Here is a 24,174-nt window from a genome sequence, read left to right as displayed (position 1 = left end):
CACGTTGTTGAGGGAAACAGACCAGTCGAGAAGCAGCACTCGGGGAAGTCTCCACACTTTATTTACGCCGGTGGGCCCAGAGGAGAACAAACTCCAAATTCTGAGCCTGATCCACAGTTTCTCACAACACTTATAGGTTATTTGGCATCATCTTAGACCCATCCTATCTTTGGGGCTTTTTTCTTCTTTAAAAAAAAAAAAATCCTGGGCTGAGGTTGTGACTCAGTGATACAGCGCTTGCCTCGTGGGTGTGAGGCACTGGGTTTGATTCTCAGCACCACCTATAAATAAGTGAATAAAATAAAGGTCCATCAACAACTAAAAAAAAAAAATTTTAAAAAATCCTAACCTAGTGGCTGAAGGCCTTGTGCAGGGTCTCCAACAGAAAGCATGCTTACAGAAGTAGATGAGATGCCTCTTTTCACAGACATCTGTTAAGTCTCTAGCCTTGGAAGCCTGGCACAGGGGTGTTTACCCTTCAAGAGGCCAGTGGTTTACAGTCTGAAAGGTAAGGGCCCGTGGTTAATTAGGGCTCCCGAAGAAAGGCTGACAGAGGGGAAGGCAACTGGCTCCACCCCAGGCATTAGTTTTCACCATAATGCTTTAGTGATTTCATTTTACAACCAGGTCGGTTTTGCCATCATAATGAGAGACATTTATTATCAGTTCAATTTTCAGCTGAGTACAGAATAGCTAAGTGACTGGCCTGCGTTGCACAATTAGTAAGGGGCAGAGCCAAGGTCTGGACCTGGGGAGTAGGTGTGCAGGATCAGGAACCTCCTGGGCTGCTCGAGGGTGAGTTCACAACAGTGCCACAGTCCCTCGAGCCCTGGCTTGGGCCCCACCACTGCTTGTGTGCAGGGCCTCCATCTTTGCTGGTTCTGTGCTCTGCTGTGGAAGGCCAAGGATGGTTCAACCACGACCCTGTGCCTTGTACTTCCCCTACGCCTCGCTGTGCTTCCCTGTTGGACTCATTGCTGGTGCAATCCCCATTCCACACCCACAAAAGTTTCTCTTGGCTCCCACTGTTGTCCCCTGCAGCCCTGGCCTCTGCCACCCTTATTCCAGGAGATGTCACATCGTGCCCTAGGCCATCCATGCCTTCCTTCCCACATGGACAGTTTCCCTCTGTATTTTGTACCTACCCTCCTTACACACATGCACAGACCAACACACACACTCGCACACGCCTCTTGATTATTCACGTCTCTTAAGAAAAGTCTCCAGTGCTGCCATGTTGGTGTGGGGGCACCTGCTTCTTCCTGGTTCCCCACTCCTGCAGTCCCGCCTTTAGGCCCCTTGGTATTCGCCATCAACCTGGGGATCAGGTGCCTTTCCCAACCTTAAATCTAACATCTCATTTTGCTGTTCTTTCAGCAGAAGAGGTTTGCATGCCTTGTCCACTCCAGACACCCCCCCTCGAGGGCTGACATCCAGCACAGCCCAGGGAGCAGGGAGCAGCCCTCCTGCTCTGACCTGCTCATGGAGAATTGGGTGCATTCTTGGTGAAAAGTTATCAGATCGGTTTTATTAACTATACAGAAGCAATTCCATTTCCCCTAGCAATATAATTTAGGATCATCAATTTGAACTCAGGTAATATATCCCCAGGGACCCTTCTCCAGCTTTCTCTAAGTCATTATTCTTGATACCACTCTTTGCAAGTCAGGAGAAGGGTGGGATCAGAGGATGAATTTGGCTTTCCACAGTGCTGGTGGCCCCAGGAGGTCCGTGGGGCCACAGAAGAGAGTTTCACTGACAAAATTGGGTTCCTCCCATCTGTCCCTGTAGTACCTATTTTTGTTAGAAAAGCTGTATCACCAAGAGCTCCACAGCAGCTGACCCAGCAGGTGTGCTGACACAGGGCTGGGCAGAGGTGACCCGGGGGGAGAACAGCATGGAGGCCCCTGGACTGTCCTGCTGGGCGGGGAGGTCAGCCTGAGACCTGCGTTCCACACCAGGCTCGTTCCATTTCTGGATGTCACAGGCAAACAGAAGTCAGAGGAAAGTCCTGGGAGGAGGCTCCACGCAGACCTGCTCCACGGGCTCCTCTTCACTGCTGCTTTGAAGTGTCCGATGGAAAGGTTTTCAGCTCCTCCTTCTCTGGGTGGATTCCCGACACCTTGTTCAAATTGGCGAAGATCTGATTGATCTCGATGAAGGTCTTGGACTTGGTCTCGGGGATGATCAGGAAGGTGTAGATGGTGGTGAGGAGACATATTATGGCAAAGATGATGAAGCTGTAAGCACCAAGGCCCACCTGTGGGGAGAGGCAGATGAGGCTGTACCAAGTCCTCGCTCCACTGTCGGGGTGAGGGGGTGTTGGGGCCCCGGGTCCCACTCACTTGAATGAAGGGGAAGACCAAGCCCACAGTGAAGTTGGACAGCCAGTGGACACTGCCCCCGATCATGAAGGCAGCTGGCCTGGAGGACTGCAGGAAGATCTCAGTGATGATCAGCGCAGGGATGGGACCTGCGGGGGGGAAGCATGGGGAGTTGTCTCCCCTGAAGGCAGAGCAGCCACAAAGGGCCCTTGAGTTCTTGGATGTGCTGGTGACCTGGGCACCTGGCTCTAGGGACAATGGGGTATCTCCAGGACATGGGGGCTTCTGAAGTGGCAGTGTGAGGAGGCAAATGGGAGTTCACATGGATGTCTGGCACAACGGGTGACATCCTGCGAGAGCAGCCAGCCAGTGGCCCATGTCAGGATCACAGGTTGGCCACCTGTATCACAGCTTTGATGTTTTTACTCAAGTTATGCCCCACCCAAGCCCTGCGCAAGAGGAAAAGGACAGGAGCTCTCCCTGGGCCTCCAGGGGGAGCTCAAGCCAGAAGCTCAAGTCGGCAGGCGGGGACAGGGCACTGAAACCATGGGGTCATCTCTGGGGCACATACTGGGCCCAACGGCATGTCCTATGACATAGATGATGATGCAGGCAATGCTGATATAGGGCATCCAGGAGACGGTGTCCTGTGGGGACAAAACAGAGCTGGTTAGCACCTGGCAAAGCAAAGACCAGTTGGGACAGGGACCTGGGGGACTTTAGCCACTCTGCCCAGGTGCAGGGATGGCGCTTGTTCCACAATGCCACTTCAATGAGCTTTGAAGAGTGAGCATAGAGGGGGCTGTCGGTCGCTGGTGGGGGACATGAGGTCCCCAGATGTCTGATGGGCCAACAAATTCACTCTTGTGCCTTGTCCTTACAACATGTCCTCTCAATACGAATCAGGGCCAGCACAGCTCAGTCCCCTTCCTTACCTGCAGTGCCAGAGCCACGGTCAGCACAGCGCAGGCCATGAAGCAGGTGGAGAAGCCCAGGAGCAGCAGACGCCTCCTGCCCCAGAGCTCCACCACGAACACCTGGAGGGGGGTTTGGAGGAGGGAGGAAGTGGGCTCTGGAGCTGCCACCAGGTGCTTTCCTGGCCTGGCCGCACCCCTGCTTGGAGCTGCCACTGTGGGAAAGCCTTGCCATCCCGCATACCCTCTTCCGAGAGGCTGGGAGGGATGGGTGCCCACCCACCCACGTGCACACTTGATAATCACGTGCCCTTGTGTGCCCAGCGGGAGGTCTGCCTGTGTCATTGGGCCCTGGCTGTCAGTCCTCTAAGGAGACATTACTTCAAGGGCCTCTTAACCCTGCAGCCCTAGGCCTTAGGACCCCCCCCCCCCAACCACTGGGTGCCGGGGACCTCGATGCAATCAAGAGATTCTGCCTGCACAGAGGCCTGGCGCCCATCCAGAGACGGTGGAGAGCCGTGAGCCATGGACTTTTGCAGGGCCACCATGATGCCCAGTCAGGGGCTCTCTCTGTTCTTGCCATGTTGTGGCCCGGTACAGCTCTGGGTCCCCACTGTAAGAGCTGGAGCGGAGCCACCCGACACACTGGGAGCTTCTGGAGTGGTGGGGTTTGGGCCTCCATCTTTGGGGGTCTCCACTGGAGCTGGAGACATCAGAGGCTGGGCGCAAGGACCCAAGGGGCATGATGGCCCCTCAGGTCCCGGCTCCGTCCTCCGTTGGAAGGGGTGCTCTCCAGATGTCCCTGCGTCCTTGGTGGCCAATGGGGCCTCAGCTCCCGGGGACACTCACAGTGCATAAGGTCATGAACACGTTGACGGCCCCGGTGCCGGCTGTCACGTACTGGACGTCGGTGGCCTCCACGCCGGCGCTCAGGTAGATCTGGTCCGCGTAGTAGTAGATCTGGAAGGGGACGGCGGGCGGGCCTCAGGGACCTGCGGGCAGGTGGCTTGTGCCCGGCCCCCGCCGCCCGCGCCGGCCCGGTGGCACCCACCGCGTTGACGCCGGACAGCTGCTGGCCGGCCATGAGGGTGATGATGGAGATGAGCTGCCAGCGCAGGGACTTGAGGCGGAACAGCTTCCACACCGAGATGAAGCCCGCCGCCCGCTCCGCCTCGTCCTCCCGCCGGATCTCCTCCACCTCCTCGTCCACGTCGTCCCAGCCGCGCACCCGCCGCAGGGCTGCGGGAGGGACAGCAGAGGCGTCGGGCCACCCGGGGCAGCGGGCGCGGGGCGGCCACCTCCACCGCCAGCCAGCGCGCCTTACCGTTTCTGGCAGCTTCTTCGTTTTTCTTCTGAATCAGCAGGTACCGGGGGCTCTCGGGGAAGAAGGGGAGCAGCAGGACCTGCAGCACCGCGGGGACCGCGGTCAGCGCCAGGAGGATGGGCCAGCCTAGGGGCGAGCGGCTTGTCAGAGGCCTGCACTGCCCCTGCCAGGCACCCTTGCGGGGGACACAGGCCTCCCCAAGGCAGACTCTCAGCAGACGCTCAGGGAATACTTACAGAATGGCCAAGTGACGGTGGCCGCGGCACACCTACCAGGTGGGCTAAAGGGAAAGGCCTGACCGTACCAAGTGCCCGGCAGAACACAGGCGAACGGGTGTTCTCCTGTGTCACCGTGCCCACATGGCGTCCTTCAGAGGACACTTGTCAGGAGCCCGGGAAGCCGGGCACACTCGACTGACCTCGCCAGCCCTCGCCAGCCCAACCCAGGCATGTGCATAGAGAAGCTTGTGCCCAGATCACAGGGACTGACCGCTGGAATGGTCAGAGCAGCACTGGTTATGGAAACAAAACCAGGAAACCCTGCAAGATCTGTAACAGTCCACGCAGAGTGGATGCGGGAGCCGTGGTGGGAATTTGATACCCCGACAAAACAAAGCCAGCCACAACGTGAACGGACACCAGGCCGAGCGACATCTCCGCCAAGGTAATGTCCTGACGTCAAGTTCAGAATCAGGTAAGGTTAACCCCATCGTTAGCAAAGGTGGGGAAACAGGAGGCGAGGGCCAGGATATGACTACGGGGTGGGGAGACATGAGTGAGGGGCACAGCAGGCCTGGGGGGGGGCTCCTGCCCTTCTCATGCAGGGGCTTGGTTTCCGTTTGATATTTGATTTGATTTCTATTTTCATTCATTTCTCCTTGATTTTTGTTTTTCCTCCTTATTGTTCATGCTGTTGCACAATAAAAATATTCACATAAGGAACTGAGCAGCTCGAGGTCTTTCTCCAAGTGGGGTATGCCCTGCTTTGCCCCTGGGCTCCACAGGTGACCAATGGGCATCTATGTGTCAGGTACTGGCCTAACTTCCTGTCCCGGGTTAACTCACTGCTTCTCTCAGTGTCCTTACCGGGGAGGTTCCAGGACCAGCCCCGCTGTACCCATGGCAACACTGGGGCCTGCAGAGTGTGGGCCCCTCACCCAGGTCACACGGTTATTTGGGAGTTAAGTTGATCTTAACCACGTGGCTGACAGATTTTTCATTCAATTTAAGGCTATAACCAGCTGACAATCAATGGTTTAATACTGGTCTCTTACAGTAGAGTCTAGCAACTCCCACACTGAGACATGACCTTTCTCAAGTCACATTTCAACCTCAGAACCTTCTCTTTAGCCTATAACCCCATGGTTCCTGGCCACAGCAACCTGACCTCCTACTTTGTCCAGAAAACAAGTGCCATAAAATGTAGTTCAAGTTCTGCCCCGACCACCTCGCTCCAGGCTGGACCATCATCCAGAATCCAGGGGCCTGGCTAGTCCTGGATGCTTTGACCATCCCCCACTGTCAGGTTTGTGGCAAAGGCTGACTTCTTACCTCCCAGGCAGGCCACTGCTACCTGGCCTCTGAGCCCATCCCCGGGCCCCACAAACTCCTAAGTTGCTGAAGCTCCCCCAAGTACAGATCCAGATTCTGTTTGTCTATCTTGCCCTCCCTTGACTTCTTCGCAGCCTTGGACACTGGGCCTGCCCTCTTCCTGTGCATCTTCTAGCGTCTTCTCTGACTCTGTTGTCTCCTGGCCTTCCCTGTTTTTTGAGTACCTGTTATGTGCCAGGAACCATGCTGGAAATTCTAAGATGGGCAAGGCCAAGCACTGCCCTCTGTACACCCAGGCTGCAGGAAAGTCAAAGTAAGAACTGGGAGCACAACGTGCCCCTCAGTATTTGCAGTTCACCAAAGACACAAGAATTTTGTACTCCTGTCTCTTCTGCCCAGGTCTGGAACACTGTCCTACTGACCCCTAGTCCAGGCTGTCTCTGAAGCCCCTCTTCCTGGGCAGAAGCAATCCCTCCTTCCTGCGCAGGACAGAGCTCTGCACATTGCTCCAAGTCCCGCTGTTTGGGAGCTCCTGGGGACAGGAACCTGGTGCATTCAAGTTGGGTCTCAGTTCCTAAGGAAGGTGTGGCACCTCAACATAGGAGCCCTGACTGTAGGAGTGATGGGAAGGCAGGAGGGTGTGGCGGTTAACACAGACTCCTGGCTCTATATCCCCAGAGGCCTTGGGCAAGTTTTCCAGTCTCTGTGAGCCTCGGGTTCTACATCTGTAAGATGGGTATAACCACAGCACATGCTTGCGCGGGGCTGTCTGGAGGAAGGTATGGGGTACTCTGGAAGACTTGGCTCCTGGCCCCCAGCACTCTGTTTCGACTGGTGTGATGATTAAAGCTGGTTTTCCTTTCAGAAGTTCCAGACCCAAGACAAAGAAAGCGGGGTGGTGTGAAAGCAATACCAGCTCTGGGCACACTGCTGGCTGCCACTGTGGGGCCACTGGCCACCATATGGACAGCCTCTGAGCAGGCCAAGAGCAGCTGGCCTTCCTGTTCCACCTTGCCCATCTCCTAAGGGGAAGCTGTCACCAGCACTTGTTCAGGGGCTGCAGAGGGACAAACAGCACACCAGCAATGTGGACTCAGGGTAGCGGAGGGTCCAGAGAGAAAAGGCCAGCCTGCAGACGCTTCCTGAGCAGGCACCCGCGGCAGGGGAGGCGTTGGGGGAGGGGCAGGGTCCCCGCTCACCTTCTTCGTTGGCGAGGACATTCCGAAGACCAAACAGCTGGGCTACAAGGATGCCGATAGTGATGAAGAGCTGGGGCACCACCCCGAGGGCCCCCCGCAGGTTTTTAGAGGCCAGCTCCCCTAAGTACATAGGGACCACGTTGGAAGACACACCTGGGAGGAGGGTTGGAGCAAAAACGCAGTCAGGAGCAGTTGTCCAGCCGGGTGGGCGGAGTCTGCAGAGCTATTGTTACTCAGCCACCAGATGCTCGGCCTGGAACTTCCTCAGAATGGCCACAGAGAAAGCGAACACCTCTTTTCATGCTTAGCCTCTTAAACTCTAAATCAGGCCAGAGAAGCTCCTGCGCAGGAGCACTTGCCGCTCAACAGGGGTCACCTAGGGGCACAGGTTGTCCAGACCTAGGGTCTCCCCTCCCAGCTGCCCTGGGTAGACCCCTGTCCTGGAGGGACCCCTGCTCTCCAGCTTCACCTTCAGGGGAGAGTATAGATCACAGCAAAAGCCAATGGTCAACACAGGAGAGCACCAGTCACATTTACCAGCAAACATCAAAAATGTCAGTCTATTTGGGGACCTCTGCATTTCTGGGATTTCTGCAAGGCCTGGACTACTTCCGAATCCCCACTAGAGTCTTCCGTCATCCTGGAGTGTGACCTCCTTAAGAAAGGTCGAGGGGCTGGGGCTGGGGCTCAGCAGCAGAGCGCTTGCCTAGCTGTAGGTTTGATCCTCAGCACCACATAAAAAATAAATAAATAAAATAAAGGCATTCTGTCCATCTACAACTACCAAAACAAACAAACAAACAAACAAACAAAACCCACAGGAAGGACTGAATTCTGTGGAGTCTGAAGTACCCCACATACAGCATCTCATTTAATCCCCCAGAAGCACATCGAGAGCTGGGGGCCTCAGGAAGCCCGGAGGGGCTGTTACAAGTCCAGGTGTCCTGGGCCAAGCTGAGGCTTAGGATCATCCTGGGGTTACAGGGAGACTCTGTCACACAGGCAGACCCTGAGGGAACAGTTTGGGGTGAGGGGAGGGGAGAACTTCTGGTGACAGGAGTTTATTTGGTAACACTGAATAGGAAGGTACCAAAGTCGTCTTCCTTTGAAATTCTGCCCAAGGACATCTCTGCTTTATGTTTCAAAAGAGACAGCTCATGAAAACTCTTTCCTGTTATCAGAGCAAAGAGGGGCATCTTTAAAGCAGCCCTCAGCATGCCGTGGGTGGGGACAGCACCCCCAGGCTCAGTGCACACAGGCCTGCAAGGGAAGGCCCCAGATGCCAGCTCGGTTCTTGCCACTTAGCACCCAGTGGGCCCTCGAGGCTGCTTTTTAATGGCAAGCACTTCTCAGCTTCATTAAGATATAAAAATCCAGGAGCATACCTGTAATCCCAGTAATTCGGGAGGCCAAGGCAGGAGGATGGCAAGTTCAGGGTCAGCCTCAGCAAATTGGTGAGGCCCTAAGTGACTCAGTGAGACACTGTCTCAAATAAATTTTTAAATAAAGGGGCGGGGGAGTGGGTGGGCTGGGGATGTGGTTTAGTGGGAAAGAAGCCCTGGGTTCAATCCCCAGTACAAGAAAGAAAGGAAGGAAGGAAGGAAGGAAGGAAGGAAGGAAGGAAGGAGGGAAGGACAGCCCAACCCCAGAAGACCTGTGAAGGGACGGCACTGGGTTAGCCCCGCCAGCAGCACCGATGGCTTTCAGAAGCCTTGTGGCTTTCAAGGAGTAAACCCCTCGGAGCCAGCCTTGGGCTCTCTTGCCAAGATGGGGACGAGCAGCAACCGAGTGGACAGTGAGCCCCTGCAGTCCCATCTGGTGCCTTGGCGCCTCCCTGGACGGGACTGGGCACTTCATCTCTCAGTGGCTTCATTTTCACGTCAGTGGGGTGTGGACGTGGCATGCAGCTGGACAGGCGTCTCATGGACTTTCAGGAGCCTGGTGAAAGGCCTCTTGCACCTGCTGGTGTCCTCCAAGTTGGACTGAGGTCGGGGTTCCTGAGACCTCCGTGGGAGGCTGTGAGACTGGCTTCCCCTTTCACTCCCATTCCCCTGGGAGCATAGCGTGGAGTTTCCCAGAAGCTACCAACTCGACACAGGCAGGCTTGAGAACCCAGGGGTCTTCTTAGTAAGCCACGCATTAAGAGATTTACAAAAATGTCCAACAAGGCCACTTATTTTTGGTATTAAAACATAAAATTGTTTCTAACTAAAATATGTAATGGGCCTATTATGTTTGAAAATGAATGATTGCACTTCTTGGTTGCAGTCTGGGTGGGGGACGTGCTGGGGTTTGGACCTGGGACCTGAGGCATGATAGATAAGCACTCTACCAAGGAGCTACATCCCCAACCCCTTTTCTTGAAAAACAAAAAAATTATTTTAAGACAGGGTCTCCCAGGCTGACCTTGAATTTGCGATCCAACCGCCTTGGTCTCCCAGGGAGCTAGAGTTACAGACATGCACCACCACGTGGTTTGGTTGTGATGTTTAATGTGGAGTCCTTTATAATTTTAAGATGCAAAAAAATCCTGAGACCAATAGTTTGTGAAACATTGACCTGAAATAATACTTAAGAGTAAAGGTCGGGGGTTTTAATTGTGATTTACTTTCTATTGGAGCCTGTTGTGTATTTCTCTCAGAGTCAATTCTGAATTGTCTGTGATTAGAGGAGAAGAAACTGGACCTGCTCACTCCTGACAACGTTTAGGAATCCTCTATTTTATTTTATTAGTTGTAGATGGACACAATATCTTTATTTTATTTTTATGTGGTGCTGAGGATCGAACCCAGGGCCTCACACGTGCTAGGTGAGCGCTCTACTGCTGAGCCTCAACCCCAGGAATCCTCTGTTTTTTTGAAAGCTGCACCTGGCAGGTAAAACCGATGAGCCAGCGAGGCTCCATGGCAGGGACTTCTCCATTCAGGAAACCTGTCCCCGTCCTCTTCTCCCCTGCCTGTGATTCTCTGTCATTTCCCCCCAACACCAGTCTTCGTGACGTCTCTGCTCTGTCACTGGGCTCTATCCGACAACCGGCCAAACCATTACTCTGTCCCTGATTCCACATGTGAAAGAAGAAAAGCCAAGTTCACTGGCCATGCTGGGACTATGACCAGAAGGAAGCACTGAGATGCCCCAGGGACAGATTTCAGGAGATGCCCATCCTGCACCTGTAGGACTCTATGCCCTGGGCCCTCCCCTGGTCTGGCCTTGGGAATTGCTGCCTGTTGACAATGCTGACCTGGGGAGGTCTCTTGGCGGCAGCCTCAGTGGACAGGTAGGAGGTGGGCTTTGCCAAGCAGCACCACAGTTGTTAGGGGAGAGGCCTCAGATCACTCAGCGGGTGCACATGTGGGAAAAGGTGAAAGAGCACCCAGGAAAGGCCTCTGGCCACTGCAGACTGCCCTATGAAAGTTGCAAGGCTCTTCTGCTTACCGTGTTTCTGGTAGAGGGATTCAGGCATCAGATGGCTTCTCAAGCTTCAAGAGTAACTCACAGCCAAACCAAACCACACCAAACCCCCAGAAATACACTGTACCCTGCAACCCGTTCTCCCATAAATATGCAAATAAATAAGAGAAACAAACGTTTCAAGAGATGATTGTATTCTCACCACATATGACAAAATCTGATAAAAAAATAAAAACCAACACCAAAACCAAGGCTGCCCACTAAACAGATGTCACCACCCGCTAACTGGCCCTGACCTGCTGAGACACTGAGATAAAGGATCAATTGGAAGGACCTTCTAGAGATTCTGTATTTCAGTCTTGCAGAGCACAGCTTCCTGGGTGGGAGAGTGCCAGCCTAGCAGGTGTGAGGCCCTGGGTTCAAACCCCAGCACGGCCAAACAAAACCAGAGACGGCTTCCATCGCAGAGGTCCGCCCAGTGTCTGCCCCGAGGGCAGCACAGAGGCTGCTCAGGTCTGTTTCACATCGCAGGTGCAGGGTCACTTGAATCTATGTGCTCCAGAGACCCTGGGCTTGTTCAGGTCCCTGGAGACGGGTCCCTCCCTGCAGGCCCCCTGCCGCCCCCATCCCTGACTGATGACCCTGAATAACAGAATGGCCAGTCAGTGTGGCATCCTTACCTGCACATATTCCCACTAAAAATCTGGAAATAATGATAAGCTCAAAGGCCTTGGCGATTCTACTGCAACCCATGAAGATGGCGGGCACAATGGAAAAGATGTTGTTGAACAGCAAGGTTCCTTTCCTGCAGAAGGTAAAACAGCAGCTAGGGCAGCCCAGGCTTCGAATTTGTACACAAGAGCTCCTGGTGTTTGCCCTCGGGGGCTCCGCCAAGTGCAGCAATGAGCCTCCCTGCTGGGCCTCAGGCTCCTGGGACCTGAGACTGACAGAGGTCAAGTGCACAGCCTGATGTGGGAGCAAAGGGCAGAGGGCGTCAGTAGCGAGAATAGGGGGGAAGGGGCCCCAAAATTAAAATACAGGACATGGCTTTTGAAATCATAAGCTAATTTGTGGTTTTAATGTAACCTCCCAAACCAAACTGAGTAAGGACATTAGAAACAAATAAAAGCATAGGCCAACTTCACTGAAGTCCACGTAGATGCAAAAATCCTAGATGAAATATTAGCAGGTTCAACGGCATGGATAAAATTCTTCAATATATTCACTGTATTAAAGATGGTACTGGGGAAAATGTAGGATTATCTCCTAGAAGTGTCAAAAGAAATCAATAAAATGAAATGCCATTATGATTTTTTAAAAAAATTTGGTACTGGGGATGAACATGAGGACACCACCACTGAGCTACACTCCCAATACTTTTTAAAAATTTTCGAAGCAAAGTTTCCCTAAATTGCTGAGTCTGACCTTGAACCTGTGACCCTCTTGTGTCCCACAGAGCCCCACATAGCCCTTTATGATGAAAAAACAAAGAACAGAAAACAACAACAGTAACAAAAAATAAACAACAGAAAAAGACCAACAACCAAAAACCAAAACCCAAAAACAAACAAAGACCAATCCAGCCTTAAGTAACTATAGAGAAACTTCTTTAGGCTGATAAAGGGCGTCAACAAAAAACCATAACAAGCATCACACTTAATAGAACCTCGAAAGCATTCCCATGTGAGCGAGGAAGAGCCTGAACCGCAGGTGGACGTGGGCCCTGAGATTCTGACTGAAGCAAAGGCCCCTGTGGAGGGGCCTCAGGATGGCACCGGGAGACAGGGACCTGTCCCTCAGGAGGCTGCATGGTGGTCCCCGCCTCCTCCTTCCCTCCCTCCCTCACACACACACTTCCCCATCCCCAGCCCTTAATAGATAATTGAAAAAAAGAAAAAGAAAAAAAGACGCGTGTGGCAGACAGTGCAGGTTCAGATGACAGAATTCCCAGGGAGGATAAACCACGTTAAGTGACGGGGGTCACAACACGAGGAATCAAACCGGCCCTTCAGTGGAGGACACTCACCAACCTCAGTCTTGGTGGGGTAGAGGGAGACTTCTAGAACGCCACTGAACAGCTGGACCTCCACAGGCAGCGTCAGCCTAGACGTGGATACGCCCTTCAGGGACATTAACCTGAAGTGGACTGTGGACCTGCCCTAGACCTCAGGGTTCCACGCAAAACCAGAACGTTCCTAGAAGATGGTGTGTGTGTGGGGGCGCCTAGATGACCCTGGGTTTGGCAATGACTGTTTAGCACAGGTGCTACAAAGTGACCACTGGCCGTGACCTTTCAGACACAACACCAAAGGCACAGCCCGGGAAAGGAAGAACCGGTAAATTAACATGGGAAAATAAAAAGTTTGAAAATGTAAGGTTAAGAAAGCGATCAAAAGACCAATAGAGACAAAAAGGGAAGTTGGGCGACAAACTGAGAGCTGACAAAATATAATTTGATGTAAAAATATAAAGCACAGAGAGGAGACTTGTAAAGCCGTAGAAGACAGAATGGCAGCTGGGCGCAGTGGTGCACGCTGTGATCCCGGCAGGAGGACCCCAAGTGGAGGCCAGCCTCAGCAACTTAGTGAGGCCCTCAGCAATGCAGCAAGACCCTGCCTCAAAATAAAAAAATAAAAGGGCTGGGGATGCGTCTCAGTGGTTAAGCACCCCTGAGTTTAATCGTTAGTGCCAAAAACAAAACCAAAAACCAAAAGAACGGCAAAGCTAGAACCAGCATGTCTACAGAACCCTCAACGCAGCCCCAAAATACATGTGGCCCTGCACTGGGCTGCAGCTGGGTGGCACGTGCCTGCCTAGCATGCCTGAGGCCCCTAGTCCTATCCCCAGGGCTACAATAAACATTTATGGCTAGTATAGTCTACTCTGTGTATTTATATATATACAGCATCAACTGAAGTGACCCTAACTTCAAGGACAAATAGATAAGCCTACGAGTTCAATTTGAACGGTTTTTTCAACACTTTTTTGTATTTTATTTTGAGACAGAGTGCTTCTGAGTCCTCCTGCCTCAGCCTCCCAAGCCACTGGGATTATAGGCATGTGCCACCACGCCAACTCAGTGTTTTTAATACAACCTTTCAGAATAAGGGGAACATGCTGAAGACCCAAACCAGTGGCACATCAAGGAGGGAGACAGGCCGGGCAGGTGGCACACACCTGCAGTCCCAGCAATACGAGGCCGAGGCAAGAAGATTGCTTGAGCCTTGGAGGTAGAGGTCAGCCTTGTCAACTTGCAAGACTGACACTCAAAAAAAAAAAAAAGAGGGAAGTGGGCCTTGCAAACAGTTAGGGCGCAGGCTCCAGAGCGGGTGTTTTTTGGTAGCTGTAGAAGGACAGTATGCCTGTTTACTTTTATGTGGTGCTGAGGATCGAGCCCAATGCGTCACATGTGTGAGGCAAGCGCTCTGCCACTGAGCCACAGCCCCAGCCCCCTCCAGAGAATTTTATAACAACAATAAACCATAATAAAAGTCAGTTTTATTGAAAGAATTGATAAGATGGCATTCGTTAAGATAAAAAATTTCTGCTCTGCGAAAGACCCGTCATGACAATGAAAAGACAAGTCACAGACTGGGAGAAAGTGTTTGCAAAAGACCTATTTGATAAAGGACCTTATGTAAAATATATGAAGAACCCTTAGAGCTCCGGCAGAGCGCTGGCCTCGCATGCCTGACTGCACCAAAAACCAAACAAGAACAGCTCAACGAAGGAAAACCCCATTAATAGGAGGAATTTCCTGGGTTGGAATCCTGAGCACCTGCCCCCTGTATCATCGTGGGTAAGTCACAGCATCTCTCTGTGCCTCATTTTTCCCACGTGCAAAGTAAGAGTACAGCTGTGTGTCGCTCAGCTAACAGTACAGCTGTGTGTCAGTCCTCAGGTGACCCACCCTTCACAGCCCTGTAGGTGTGGTCAGTCCCTCCACGCCTCGGGCAGGAGACCATGCTGTTTCACAGCTTTACAGCACATCTTTTCTCTGTAAGTAGAATACACTCCAAAATGATAATAATAAATGCAAATACTTAAGAAAACTTCAAACAACTGAGCAGCTTTGGTCACATTCCCAAGTAGACAGCTCCATCAGCAACTTCCAAGGCCACCCAAGGGCAAGTCCTTCACTTGAGAAGCGTCCTGCAGACCTGGCTCTGACCTGGAGGGCGCTGTGTCCCATGGGGATCCACAGGGAAAACTGGGGTCAGTACCGTCCTTCCAGGAAGACCTTAGGATCTCAGATCCCAAAACAGAGCTTGTGTATTTTTATTCTCAGACCCTTTTAAAAACTGAAGAAGGAACCTTGGTCTGTGCTCTGGTCTTGACCTTTTTTGTCTTTTGTGGTGCCAAAGATCAAGACCAGGGCCTCGGGCATGCTAGACAAGGGCTCCACCACTGAGCTGCCCCTCCAGTGCTGGTCTTGACTCTTGAGCTAACTAGATCTGCGACCTCCCCCAGCCTCCCTGTGCTCCTTATCTGGGATGTGGCAGGTGAGACGTCTCCCTCTCAAGTTCTGTTTATAAACCGGTCGCTCCCTAACATGCATGGACTTGAGGTGAGCGAGTGGATGTTTCTAAAGACTTTTTTTTTTTACGATGAAATATACAAATTTTTTAATATTTCTGGAAATAGGGCCAAGGATCAACCCTGACCCTGGTGGTCACAATGCTGTGTCACAGTGGGAGAGATGACCTCAGGCTGCGCTGTCCCACATTGAGGCTCCTGGCATGGATCTGAGCTATGCCAGAGATGCACGGGAGTCAGTGTGGGCTGGACTTGGCACACTGCCTTGTCCCAAGGCAAAAGCAGCAGACAGGAAAGGCCTTTGTGTTAGTTTATGACCAGAGTTTAAGAACACTAGGTCAGGACCTCGCCGTGACCGACACCTTGGCCGTGCTGTTGCAGCGTCTGGATCTTCTGTTGGCAAAAATGCCAGGGAAAGAATTAGTTTTGGTTTTTGGTGAGAAAATACCTCCAAGGCAAAAGAGCGGCAAGAGCCGTGTGAGTCCCAGACCTGTGATGGCACCCGCTGCTCTTTCCATGTGCCCGGGAGTCCCAGCCACTGTGACCTTGCCGAGACCCCAAACACTTTGCCAATGTCTGGTCTCCTCCTTATGACCAGAATAGAAAATGAAAATTATCATAGTGGTTATGACCTCATCTCATGATAAAGATTTTACTTTTAGGCCCATGTTTAAAAACTGATGATGGGTAGCTGGGTGTGGTGGCACACGCCTGTAATCCCAGTGACGCAGGAGGCTGAGGCAGGAGGATCACAAGTTTGAGGCCAGCCTTAGCAACTTAGCAAGATCCTGTCTCAAAATAAAATAAAAAGGGCTGGGGATGTGGCTCTGTGGTAATGCGCCCCTGGGTGCAATTTCCAGTACCAAACAACAACAAAACCCTAATGGAGGGGTCTATGAATTGGGGGGAATTAAAAATCCTCCTTCTCTTACCTGCCCAAATTATTCACCAGGGGGCCAACCAGGAGGGACCCGATAAAGCCTCCGAAGGGGAACATGGACACTGTCACAGACCACAGCAAGGTCAAAGCGAAGGTGTCAATGAGCTCTCCAGTTCTGTCACTGTAGGTGTCGTTGTAAAACTGCTTCATGAACTGGAAACAAGAGCCCAGAACAGCAGTGGTAACCCCGGCCGTCACACCACCCGACGGGACACCCCGGCAGCAGACTGCAGCATCACCAGGTGGGGCCAGGGGGCCGGGACAAAGCCCCAGGAGCAGCAAGGTCCCCTGGGGCCCTCCCAGGAAAGCCTCCAGTGCGTGAACTGCCCAGGGCGGCTCCAGGCTTTCCCTGGGGGCAGCTGCTGCCCACGCCAGGCCCCTCCACTCACTCCAGGCCACCCAAGATCAGAGCCCAGCGGGGCCCAGCCCACTGTGTCCCTTAGCAAGCTGAGGTCTGGACACCGGTCAGCTCCCCGACCCGTGCCAGCCTGCTCCCCAAGGGCCCTCCCCTCTCCCTTCCTCAGGGACCCCCGTGTGTGTTCCCGGGAGGCCACAGGAGCTTCCAAAGCCCCTGCCTGTTCATTCAGACGTGTGTCTCCCTCGCCCCTGTGACCTCACCTCTGACGGGGAGTTGACCACGGCCACGTTGTACCCATATTGGAAGGAGGAGCCGAAGGAGGCGATCAGGGTGGCCAGGGCAAGCAGGAGCGTGAGCCTCTGCAAGAGAGATGGGGGGTCAGGGAGCAGCAGGGGCCGCGGGACCTCCTGCCTCGCCGGCCTCCAGAGACGTGCCGTGTGGCCTCTGGGCTACTCCATACCCTCAAACCTGCTGCCTGCGCTGCTGGCCGAGGGTGAGGACTGGCTTTCTCGATGGTGACAGTTGGGACCTGCAGGGTCCGATGGCTCTTTGTTACAGGGGACTGTCCTGGGCACCGTGGATGTCTCCAGCCTCCCTGTTTTCTGCTCCTCAGGTGCCAGTCGCACCCCTTCTCTAGGTGTGAGGGCCCAGGTGTCTGTAGGTTCTCTGCATGCCCCTGGGCTGGGGGAGCGCCCCCTGAGAGCCCCCAGGTCAGAGAGAAGCAGACCAACACTCACCGGCCCCTGGGATTGCTCCTGTGACACTCCTGACAGTGGACGTGCTCAAGCCCTAAGGCACAGGCTCCCAACCAGAGAGATAAACGTGAGCATTTTATCTGGTACCACTGACCCCCGAGTCCCTGGGCTTCCGCTCTTAACAAAGGGGTGCCACAGTGAGACGCTGCTTGTACATTTCTGGGGACTCTTCAACACAGTGCTCTGGGAAAATAGCCCCCTTCGACCCAGGAAGAAACTCAAAGCTCCTTTCAGACCATCCAGAATGACAGGAGGGGACACTTTTTTTCTCGCCGGGTGGCCATGGAACCCTGGGCCTTACGCATGCCAGGCCCTCTGAGGTGCATCCCGGCCTGGGAACACATTTCTAGAGGAATGAAACAGGGAGACAGACAGATGTGGGAAGAGCTTTGCTCTTGGAACCTACAGGAGTCATTTTGAATTTTCTCAGGGTCGCTTTCTAGCTTAATCCCCACGCTCCTTCCGTCTCCTCTCTGCAGCAAGGACCACGACGCTCCCCCATGGTGTCTCTGCCAAGGCTAAGAGCGGAACCTGCGGCTGGGTGAGCCCGGGCTGTCTGTCTGAATCTCCCGTAGATGTCCCCCGTCACAGGGGACTGTGTTCATGCTTGACCTCTGCGACCGCCCCTCTCCCGGGGCCAGCCCAGGTCTTTGCTGGGCAGTCCCCTGCTGTACCTGAAGGGGAGAGGGAAGTGGGGAGGCCGACATGAGAGAAGAGAGCCTGCGTGGTGGTGCTCAGAGAGGAAGGGGTTAACCTGGCCTGCAAGGGCCCTGGTCAAGAGCAAAACCACTCCGTGCCCACACGGGGAGCTACGTGGAGGCCACGGACAGGCCATCAGCTGGCGGTAGTGACCTTACAGAATGCACAGTGTGTCAAAACATCAAGCTGACCCCGCACACACTGACCATGCCAACGAAACCTCAAGAGAGCTGTTAAAGAAACAGAAGAGTCGTGAACTTCACCCTTCCCAGGTGGCCGACACACGCTTCTCCTTCCACCAAGTGAATTAACACATGGCCGACTGATTAACTATTCATTAACCCATCAATGAATTAGCAAATGGCTAACCCCCAGGATGCTTCTGGTAAGGAAGATAAGAGCTTCCCAAGAGGCAGCTGTCAAAGTGCCCCCAGAGGTGGAGGGCAGGGGACAGCGCCCAGGCTTCAGGGATCCCCAGGCGTCCACACATGCAGGGCTCGCAGACCGGCTCACTCCCAGCTGGCTGCTTCTGGGCCCTCAGTCACTCTCGCTCGCTCGTTCTTCATTCCCTCAACATGTTGAGCCGGGCATGTCCTAGTGCTGGGATACCGTGGTGAAGAAAGCAAACAAAAACTCCTGCCCACAGCTCTTCTATTTTGTTTGAAAGGGATGAGGGAGAAAAGGAAGAAAACATTGGCTTAACAGTTCTCTTCCCTCTTCCCAGTAAGAGGGTTACCTATAAAAGCACCAGAGTCATTCGCGCAGGCAGGTGGCACTCTCCACCTGAGGGCCTGAGGTTTGAAGTCTTCTGGGTCATGGATGGGAGTGTGGTTGGTACTGTGATGACCAAGCACAGCTCAGCTGGGAGCTGGCTGGTCCCCAGGGGCTCATACCCCAGAATGGGGGATTCTGCCAGGCGCCATGGATGGCCAGCTCCCGGCTGCTTTGAAGGGATCCCAGCAAAGAAGACCAGAGACCTTAGGCTACAGCCTTTATGCGCAGAGCACACGATGCGACCTTTAGTCTTTGGCTTCCTCCTTGAGTTCAAGCCACAGGCACATTATACAGACCCTGCAGGAATGGAGACTCACCCTGTGGAATGCCAGGCACTCTGGGGGTCTCACTGAGCTGGCCCAACCACCTTTCTTTGCCCTGGAGAGCAAAACAGCTGCCCTCAAGATCACTGTTCACGCCTGGCTGGTGATACATGCCTGTAATCCCAGGGACCTGGGAGGCTGAGGCAGGAGGATTTTCGAGTTCAGGGCCAGCCTCAGCAACTTAGTAAGGCCCTAAGCAACTTAGAGAGATCCTGTCAAAATAAAAAATAAAAAGGGCCAGGGATGTGGCTCAGTGGTTAAAGCACCCTGGGTTCAATCTCCAATACCACCGCCCCACTTCCTCCCCCAAATTGTTCAATGGGAAAGACAGACATCAAAAAAAAAAAAAATCCCACATGGTGTAATAATTAAACTATAAATGCAATAAGTATCAAGAGGAAAAATCACAGTAGTGATTAAAAAGAGGGGTCTAGAGAAGGGGAGCTTGGGGGCTGGGGATACAGCTCAGTTGGTAGAGTGCTTGCCTCGCACGCACAGGGCCCTGGGTTCAATCCCCAGCACCACCAAAAAAGGGGAGCTGGGACCTTGCACCTGGAATAGGGCTCTTGAGCCTGGGGCTGGGATGGGTGGGGGCCAGGGCCATGGCTTAGGCCTTCACTGCTCTGCACAGGAGGGGCACAAAGACACGGACTTCTAGCGGACACTCCAGCAGCTGGTGCAGAGCAGAAGTGGGAGGCAGACAGAGGGCTGGAGACGTGCAGCTCGCTGCAGCTCTCAGGGCCTTGGGGAGTCAGATCTAAGCCTGGGGATGCCATCAGGAAAAGGCAAAGGTGGGCGGGTCCTCCCACATTCAGTGACCACGTGACCCAGCAATTGCCCTCCTAGGAGGCAACTCAAGAGAAGCCGCAGGGTCCACACCAACATTCCAACGCAGCCTTCATAGCAGCACTGCCACTGCCCAGTGGAAACGAACCAAGGACCAGTGACGGATGGATGGACCAACATGGTGTGCACACTCCCCGGGACGTGACTCAGCCCTGCAGAAAGGAAGTACTGACGCTCTACAAGGGAGGCACAAGGAGCCAGTCACAACCATCACCTGATTCTGACTCTAAATCTGAGAGACAGAAAGTAGAAGAGTGGCTGCCGGGGGCCCAGCAAGCTGGGGGGCCCCAGGGATCTCTCAGGGGTGATGGGAGTGTCCGAGATCGATTGTGGCGACGGCCGCATAACTCTGGGTATACTCTGAGTTCATATTGAATTCTTTCCCAGCTTTACTGAGCAAAGAATAACAAATAAAGGTTGTATATACAGACAGTCCTTGACCTGCAGCGTCAGCTTCACGTGAAAGCTACAGAAATTCAGCAGGAACTTAGGATATTTTCAACTTATCAGCACATGAGCTCCTCCGGGGCCGAGTGGCATCTCCTTCAAGCTGCGCTGCGTGGCGTTCCGACACAGTGCACGTGGAGGGACACCACAATCAGGCTACACACATGGCCTCACGTGGCTGTCTCTGGTATGTGCATGGTGAGGACCGTCAAGGTCCACTCTTTTACCGAATCTCAAGTTTACAGGGAAGCATTATTAGCTCCAGCCCCCCCCCCCCATCACCACATCCCTGGAGAACTCAATCTCTGTATCCGTGACAACTTCACCCATTACTCTCTCCCCAGCTCCTGGCAACCACTGTTCTATTCTGCTTCTGTGTGTTTGGCTTTTTCACATGGGTGACACCACAGGGGACGTGTTTTTCAGCACCAGGCTTATTTCACTCAGCAAAGTGTCCCTTGGCTCCAGGCTGGTAGCAAAAACACAGGATTCTTTCTTTTTTTTTTTTTTGTACTGAGGATTGAACCCAGGAGCTTTTACCACTGAGCTACACCCTCAGTCCTTCTGAGACAAGGTCTTGCTAAGTTGCTTAGGGCCTCAATAAGTTGCTGAGGCTGGCCTTGAACTTGCAATCCTCCTGCCTGAGACTTTGCTGGGATTACAGCTGCATGCCACTGTGCCCCACTAGGATTCCCCCTTTTTAAGGGTGAAAGATGTACACTTTAAATGGCTGAAATTATATGGCATGTGAGTTAGTCTCAATGAAGGTAGTGTATTTTTAAACTACATAAAAGAGGGCATAAGCACTCTTTTGCTTGAGCTCTCTCTCTCTCTCTCTCTCTCTCTCTCTCTCTTTCCTTTCTTTCCAGGAGTGGGCAGGGGCAGGGGGAGATCTGGTGCTGAGCTGCATTAGGACATGAGGAAGATGAAGAGTCAGAGATGACATTGGCCCCGGTGCCCTCCAGACACAGGAAGGGGGCTCTTCTTGCCACACTTTTGGGGAGGAATCTTGCCCTGGTTTCCATGATGAGGAGACCATCTTCAGATTTTAGTGAAACAACCAGCTTCAGGGCTGACCTCTGCCAGGGTGTGACTCTCAGGACACTGGGCAGGGTGCCCTGGCCAAATAGCCTCCCAGCCACACCTGGTCTGCCTAAGTGGGTGGGCTAATTAATTAATTAATTAATGGATCAATGCAAATCAACAACGAGAACCCATAGCATACAGAGGGGAAGTCACTTGCTCAGGATACTACACTAGTTGGTGGTGCAGACACTCCATGAAATAAATACTTTCATAGTCCTGAAGTACTTTTGTGGGGGGATTTCATTCAACAATTCTTGATTAGTTGTAAAATGCTTTGCTGTCTTTTTTTCTAAACCATTCCATTATTTTCTTTCAGGTTGTTCCTTTCCTGGAAGAAAGTTCCTGCACGCTGGACAGATACTGGTCTTTTTCCTTTATGTATGGGGAAAGCAAAGGCCAGCGAGGTTACAGCCACGTGGCCACAGAGAGTCACAGAGGACCACAGAGAGTCACAGAGAGCCACAGAGGGCCACAGAGCCGGGCCTGACGCACTGCCTGGCACCTTCTGCTCAGACCACAGAGCCTCCCCCACTGCTCCTAAGTCCCCTCTTGACCCTGTGCCTGGCCCGAAGGAGTCTTCTCCCTCAGAGGACGAGAGGCCATGACTGGTCATGCCCTTTGCATGAGGCCATTGGAATCGTTTCCTTTGACAAAGTGCTGCTCATTTTCAGGGTGCGCCATGGGGAGGTGCGGTTCCATCCCTTGCATTTCTCTTTGACTGGCGGACAGCAAACCAGGCCCTCCTCTGGCCATGCCCTCTTTACCTCCGTTCCTATTCCAGCCAATAGAGGCCACGACACTCGATTTGCCCAACACTTTCTAACTGTGAAATCCAAACAAGAAAACCCCCGTGCGGGCAAGTGGGCATGCGGGCGTGCAGTAAAGCTGTGATTGGCAGCTGGGGGGCAGGGATTGCTTCTGCCTCTAGAGGACATTTGCTTGTCCCACCTGGGAGAAGGTGCTACCGGCATCTGGTGAGTCAGGGAGAGGGATGCTTCTAAACACCCTGCAATTCTGTGTCAGCAACACAGAATTATCTAGTACCAAATGTCAACAGAGCTGAGATTAACCCGCTCTAAAGGATCACGGAAGTAAAAACCTTATAGGAGAATTCACTGTGCCAGGGGCTTGACGTGCATTATTCCATTTAATTACTCCAGGACCCATGACACGGAGTGCTTGTTATTCCTGTTCATTTATTTAGGCACTAGGGATGGAACCCAGGGGTGCTTTACCACTGAGCCACATCCCCAGTCCTTTTTTTTTTTTTGAGGCAGAGTCTCTCCAAGTTGCTGAGGCTGGCCTTGCACTTGAGATCCTCCTGCTCTGAGTGGCTGGGGTTACAGGTGTACACCACTTGTCCAGGCTATGATTGCCATTTTATAGATGAGAAAACTAAGGCAGAGAAGAGTTAACTAACTTGCCAGGTCCTGTGGGGGTAACAGGATGGAGCAGGAAAGAGTAACAGGTGCTTCCATCTCCCAGAACCACTCTTACTCCACATGCTACAGAGCAGGTTTCCAACCGGCCTGTGACGAGCATGTCTCCATCCATGCCAGAATAACGCCGTTCTGCACAAATGCACACTACCCTTCCCCTCTCCACCACAAGAAAATGCCATTGTGATCAATAAGACGCAGATTCCAGGAAAGTGTCTGAAGTCATGTTACCTTTCCCTCATTATGCACTGCCTCAATCAAGGGAATCTGCAAGTAAGTGGCTGTAATGAGTTTAGTGGAGGGCCACTCAAAGACTCCACCTCTAAAAACAAACAAAAAAACAAGCAATACCTTTTTGGCGTTTATCTTCTTTGCATGCGGGTTAGCTATGTTACTTGCTGAAAAAGACTAAAATTCTCTGAAACCAAACTCAAAACAAAATTTTGACCAAAGCTCACCAGCGGCATCTAAGGATTTTGTAACCGACACATTTGATTGTGAAGTCTCTTCATCTCACATTCTTACCATGAAGAAGAAATGGGCAAATGAACCCTTTCAGACTCTTCAGTTTGGAAGGTAGTCTGGATACTTTTTAAACAGCTGTTCCAGTGGAATGCTCAGCAGAAAGGGTCTTTGTAAACCTCACCTCTACTCCCTGTAAAAGTCCAGCAGCTGGGTGGGCGGAGGGGCAAGTACCCCCACAGGGTCTCAGAGTTGGCTCCAGGATACTAGGGACCCCCATGACTGCCCAGGGCTGTTGGGCAGGCCCTGCAGCAGGCCCTGGCTCCGGCCCCCTCCAACACACTTACCCCTTCCTTCCTCTCTTCATTGGAACTCTCCATCTCTGCGCTGTAGGGACAACGTGCTGCTTGCCTCCTCCAAGTGACAAACACACTGGATGGAGAGAGAGGACACTCCGGATGCACTTTGGCCGTGGCAACTACCAGCCAATTGCATTTTTACAGCTAGTCTAAGTCAGAATAACCCTTTCAGGAACCCAGGGGCCTGCCTGCCTTTCACTTCCGCTTTTCAGTTACATGTCTGGGGTATTTGGCTGAGCCAGTGGGTGCCCTGGGGTTGCAGGCTCAGTGTTGTCCTGATGGGGACAGTCTGTGGCGCTTCCCCACAGCGGAAGTCTCCACCAGTCAGGCTTGAGGTGAGTGACTGGAAGGGTTATTTCTGTCAGGAACATAAGGAAAGCAACATTGTCACACTTATACCACACCAGGCAATACATAGGGGGGCCACA

The 24,174-nt window shown here is 52.9% G+C and overlaps 1 protein-coding gene across 1 annotated transcript; it reads right to left on the bottom strand.

Moving 5' to 3' along the window:
* Positions 1 to 1,508: 1,508 nt before the first annotated feature.
* On the bottom strand, positions 1,509 to 23,886 carry Slc2a5 (solute carrier family 2 member 5). The gene is made up of 12 exons (XM_046424863.2): positions 23,735 to 23,886; positions 16,817 to 16,915; positions 16,191 to 16,351; positions 11,403 to 11,527; positions 7,312 to 7,464; positions 4,563 to 4,688; positions 4,290 to 4,477; positions 4,088 to 4,198; positions 3,260 to 3,361; positions 2,896 to 2,971; positions 2,346 to 2,473; positions 1,509 to 2,260 (listed from the first exon to the last, which is right to left on the bottom strand). Exons 1-12 carry the CDS (start codon positions 23,765 to 23,767, stop codon positions 2,054 to 2,056), a joined length of 1,509 nt encoding a protein of 502 aa, XP_046280819.1. The 5' UTR covers positions 23,768 to 23,886; the 3' UTR covers positions 1,509 to 2,053.
* Positions 23,887 to 24,174: the final 288 nt, after the last annotated feature.

The sequence above is a fragment of the Marmota monax genome, unplaced genomic scaffold, assembly GCF_021218885.2.
Source record: "Marmota monax isolate L192 unplaced genomic scaffold, Marmota_monax_Labrador192_F-V1.1 WCK01_AAM20220418_F8-fsc00080, whole genome shotgun sequence".
Taxonomy (NCBI): domain Eukaryota; kingdom Metazoa; phylum Chordata; class Mammalia; order Rodentia; family Sciuridae; genus Marmota; species Marmota monax.
This window is presented reverse-complemented; position numbering and strand designations above follow the sequence as displayed.

Excerpts from the sequence above, each read along its gene's own strand:
- Slc2a5 (XM_046424863.2), bottom strand. The coding sequence starts at position 23,767 with ATGGAGAGTTCCAATGAAGAGAGGAAGGAAGGG. Across the intron at positions 3,362-4,087 it reads TGTTCATGACCTTATGCACT|GTGTTCGTGGTGGAGCTCTG; the intron begins GTGAGTGTCCCC and ends ACCCCCCTCCAG. Across the intron at positions 2,261-2,345 it reads TGGTCTTCCCCTTCATTCAA|GTGGGCCTTGGTGCTTACAG; the intron begins GTGAGTGGGACC and ends CTCTCCCCACAG.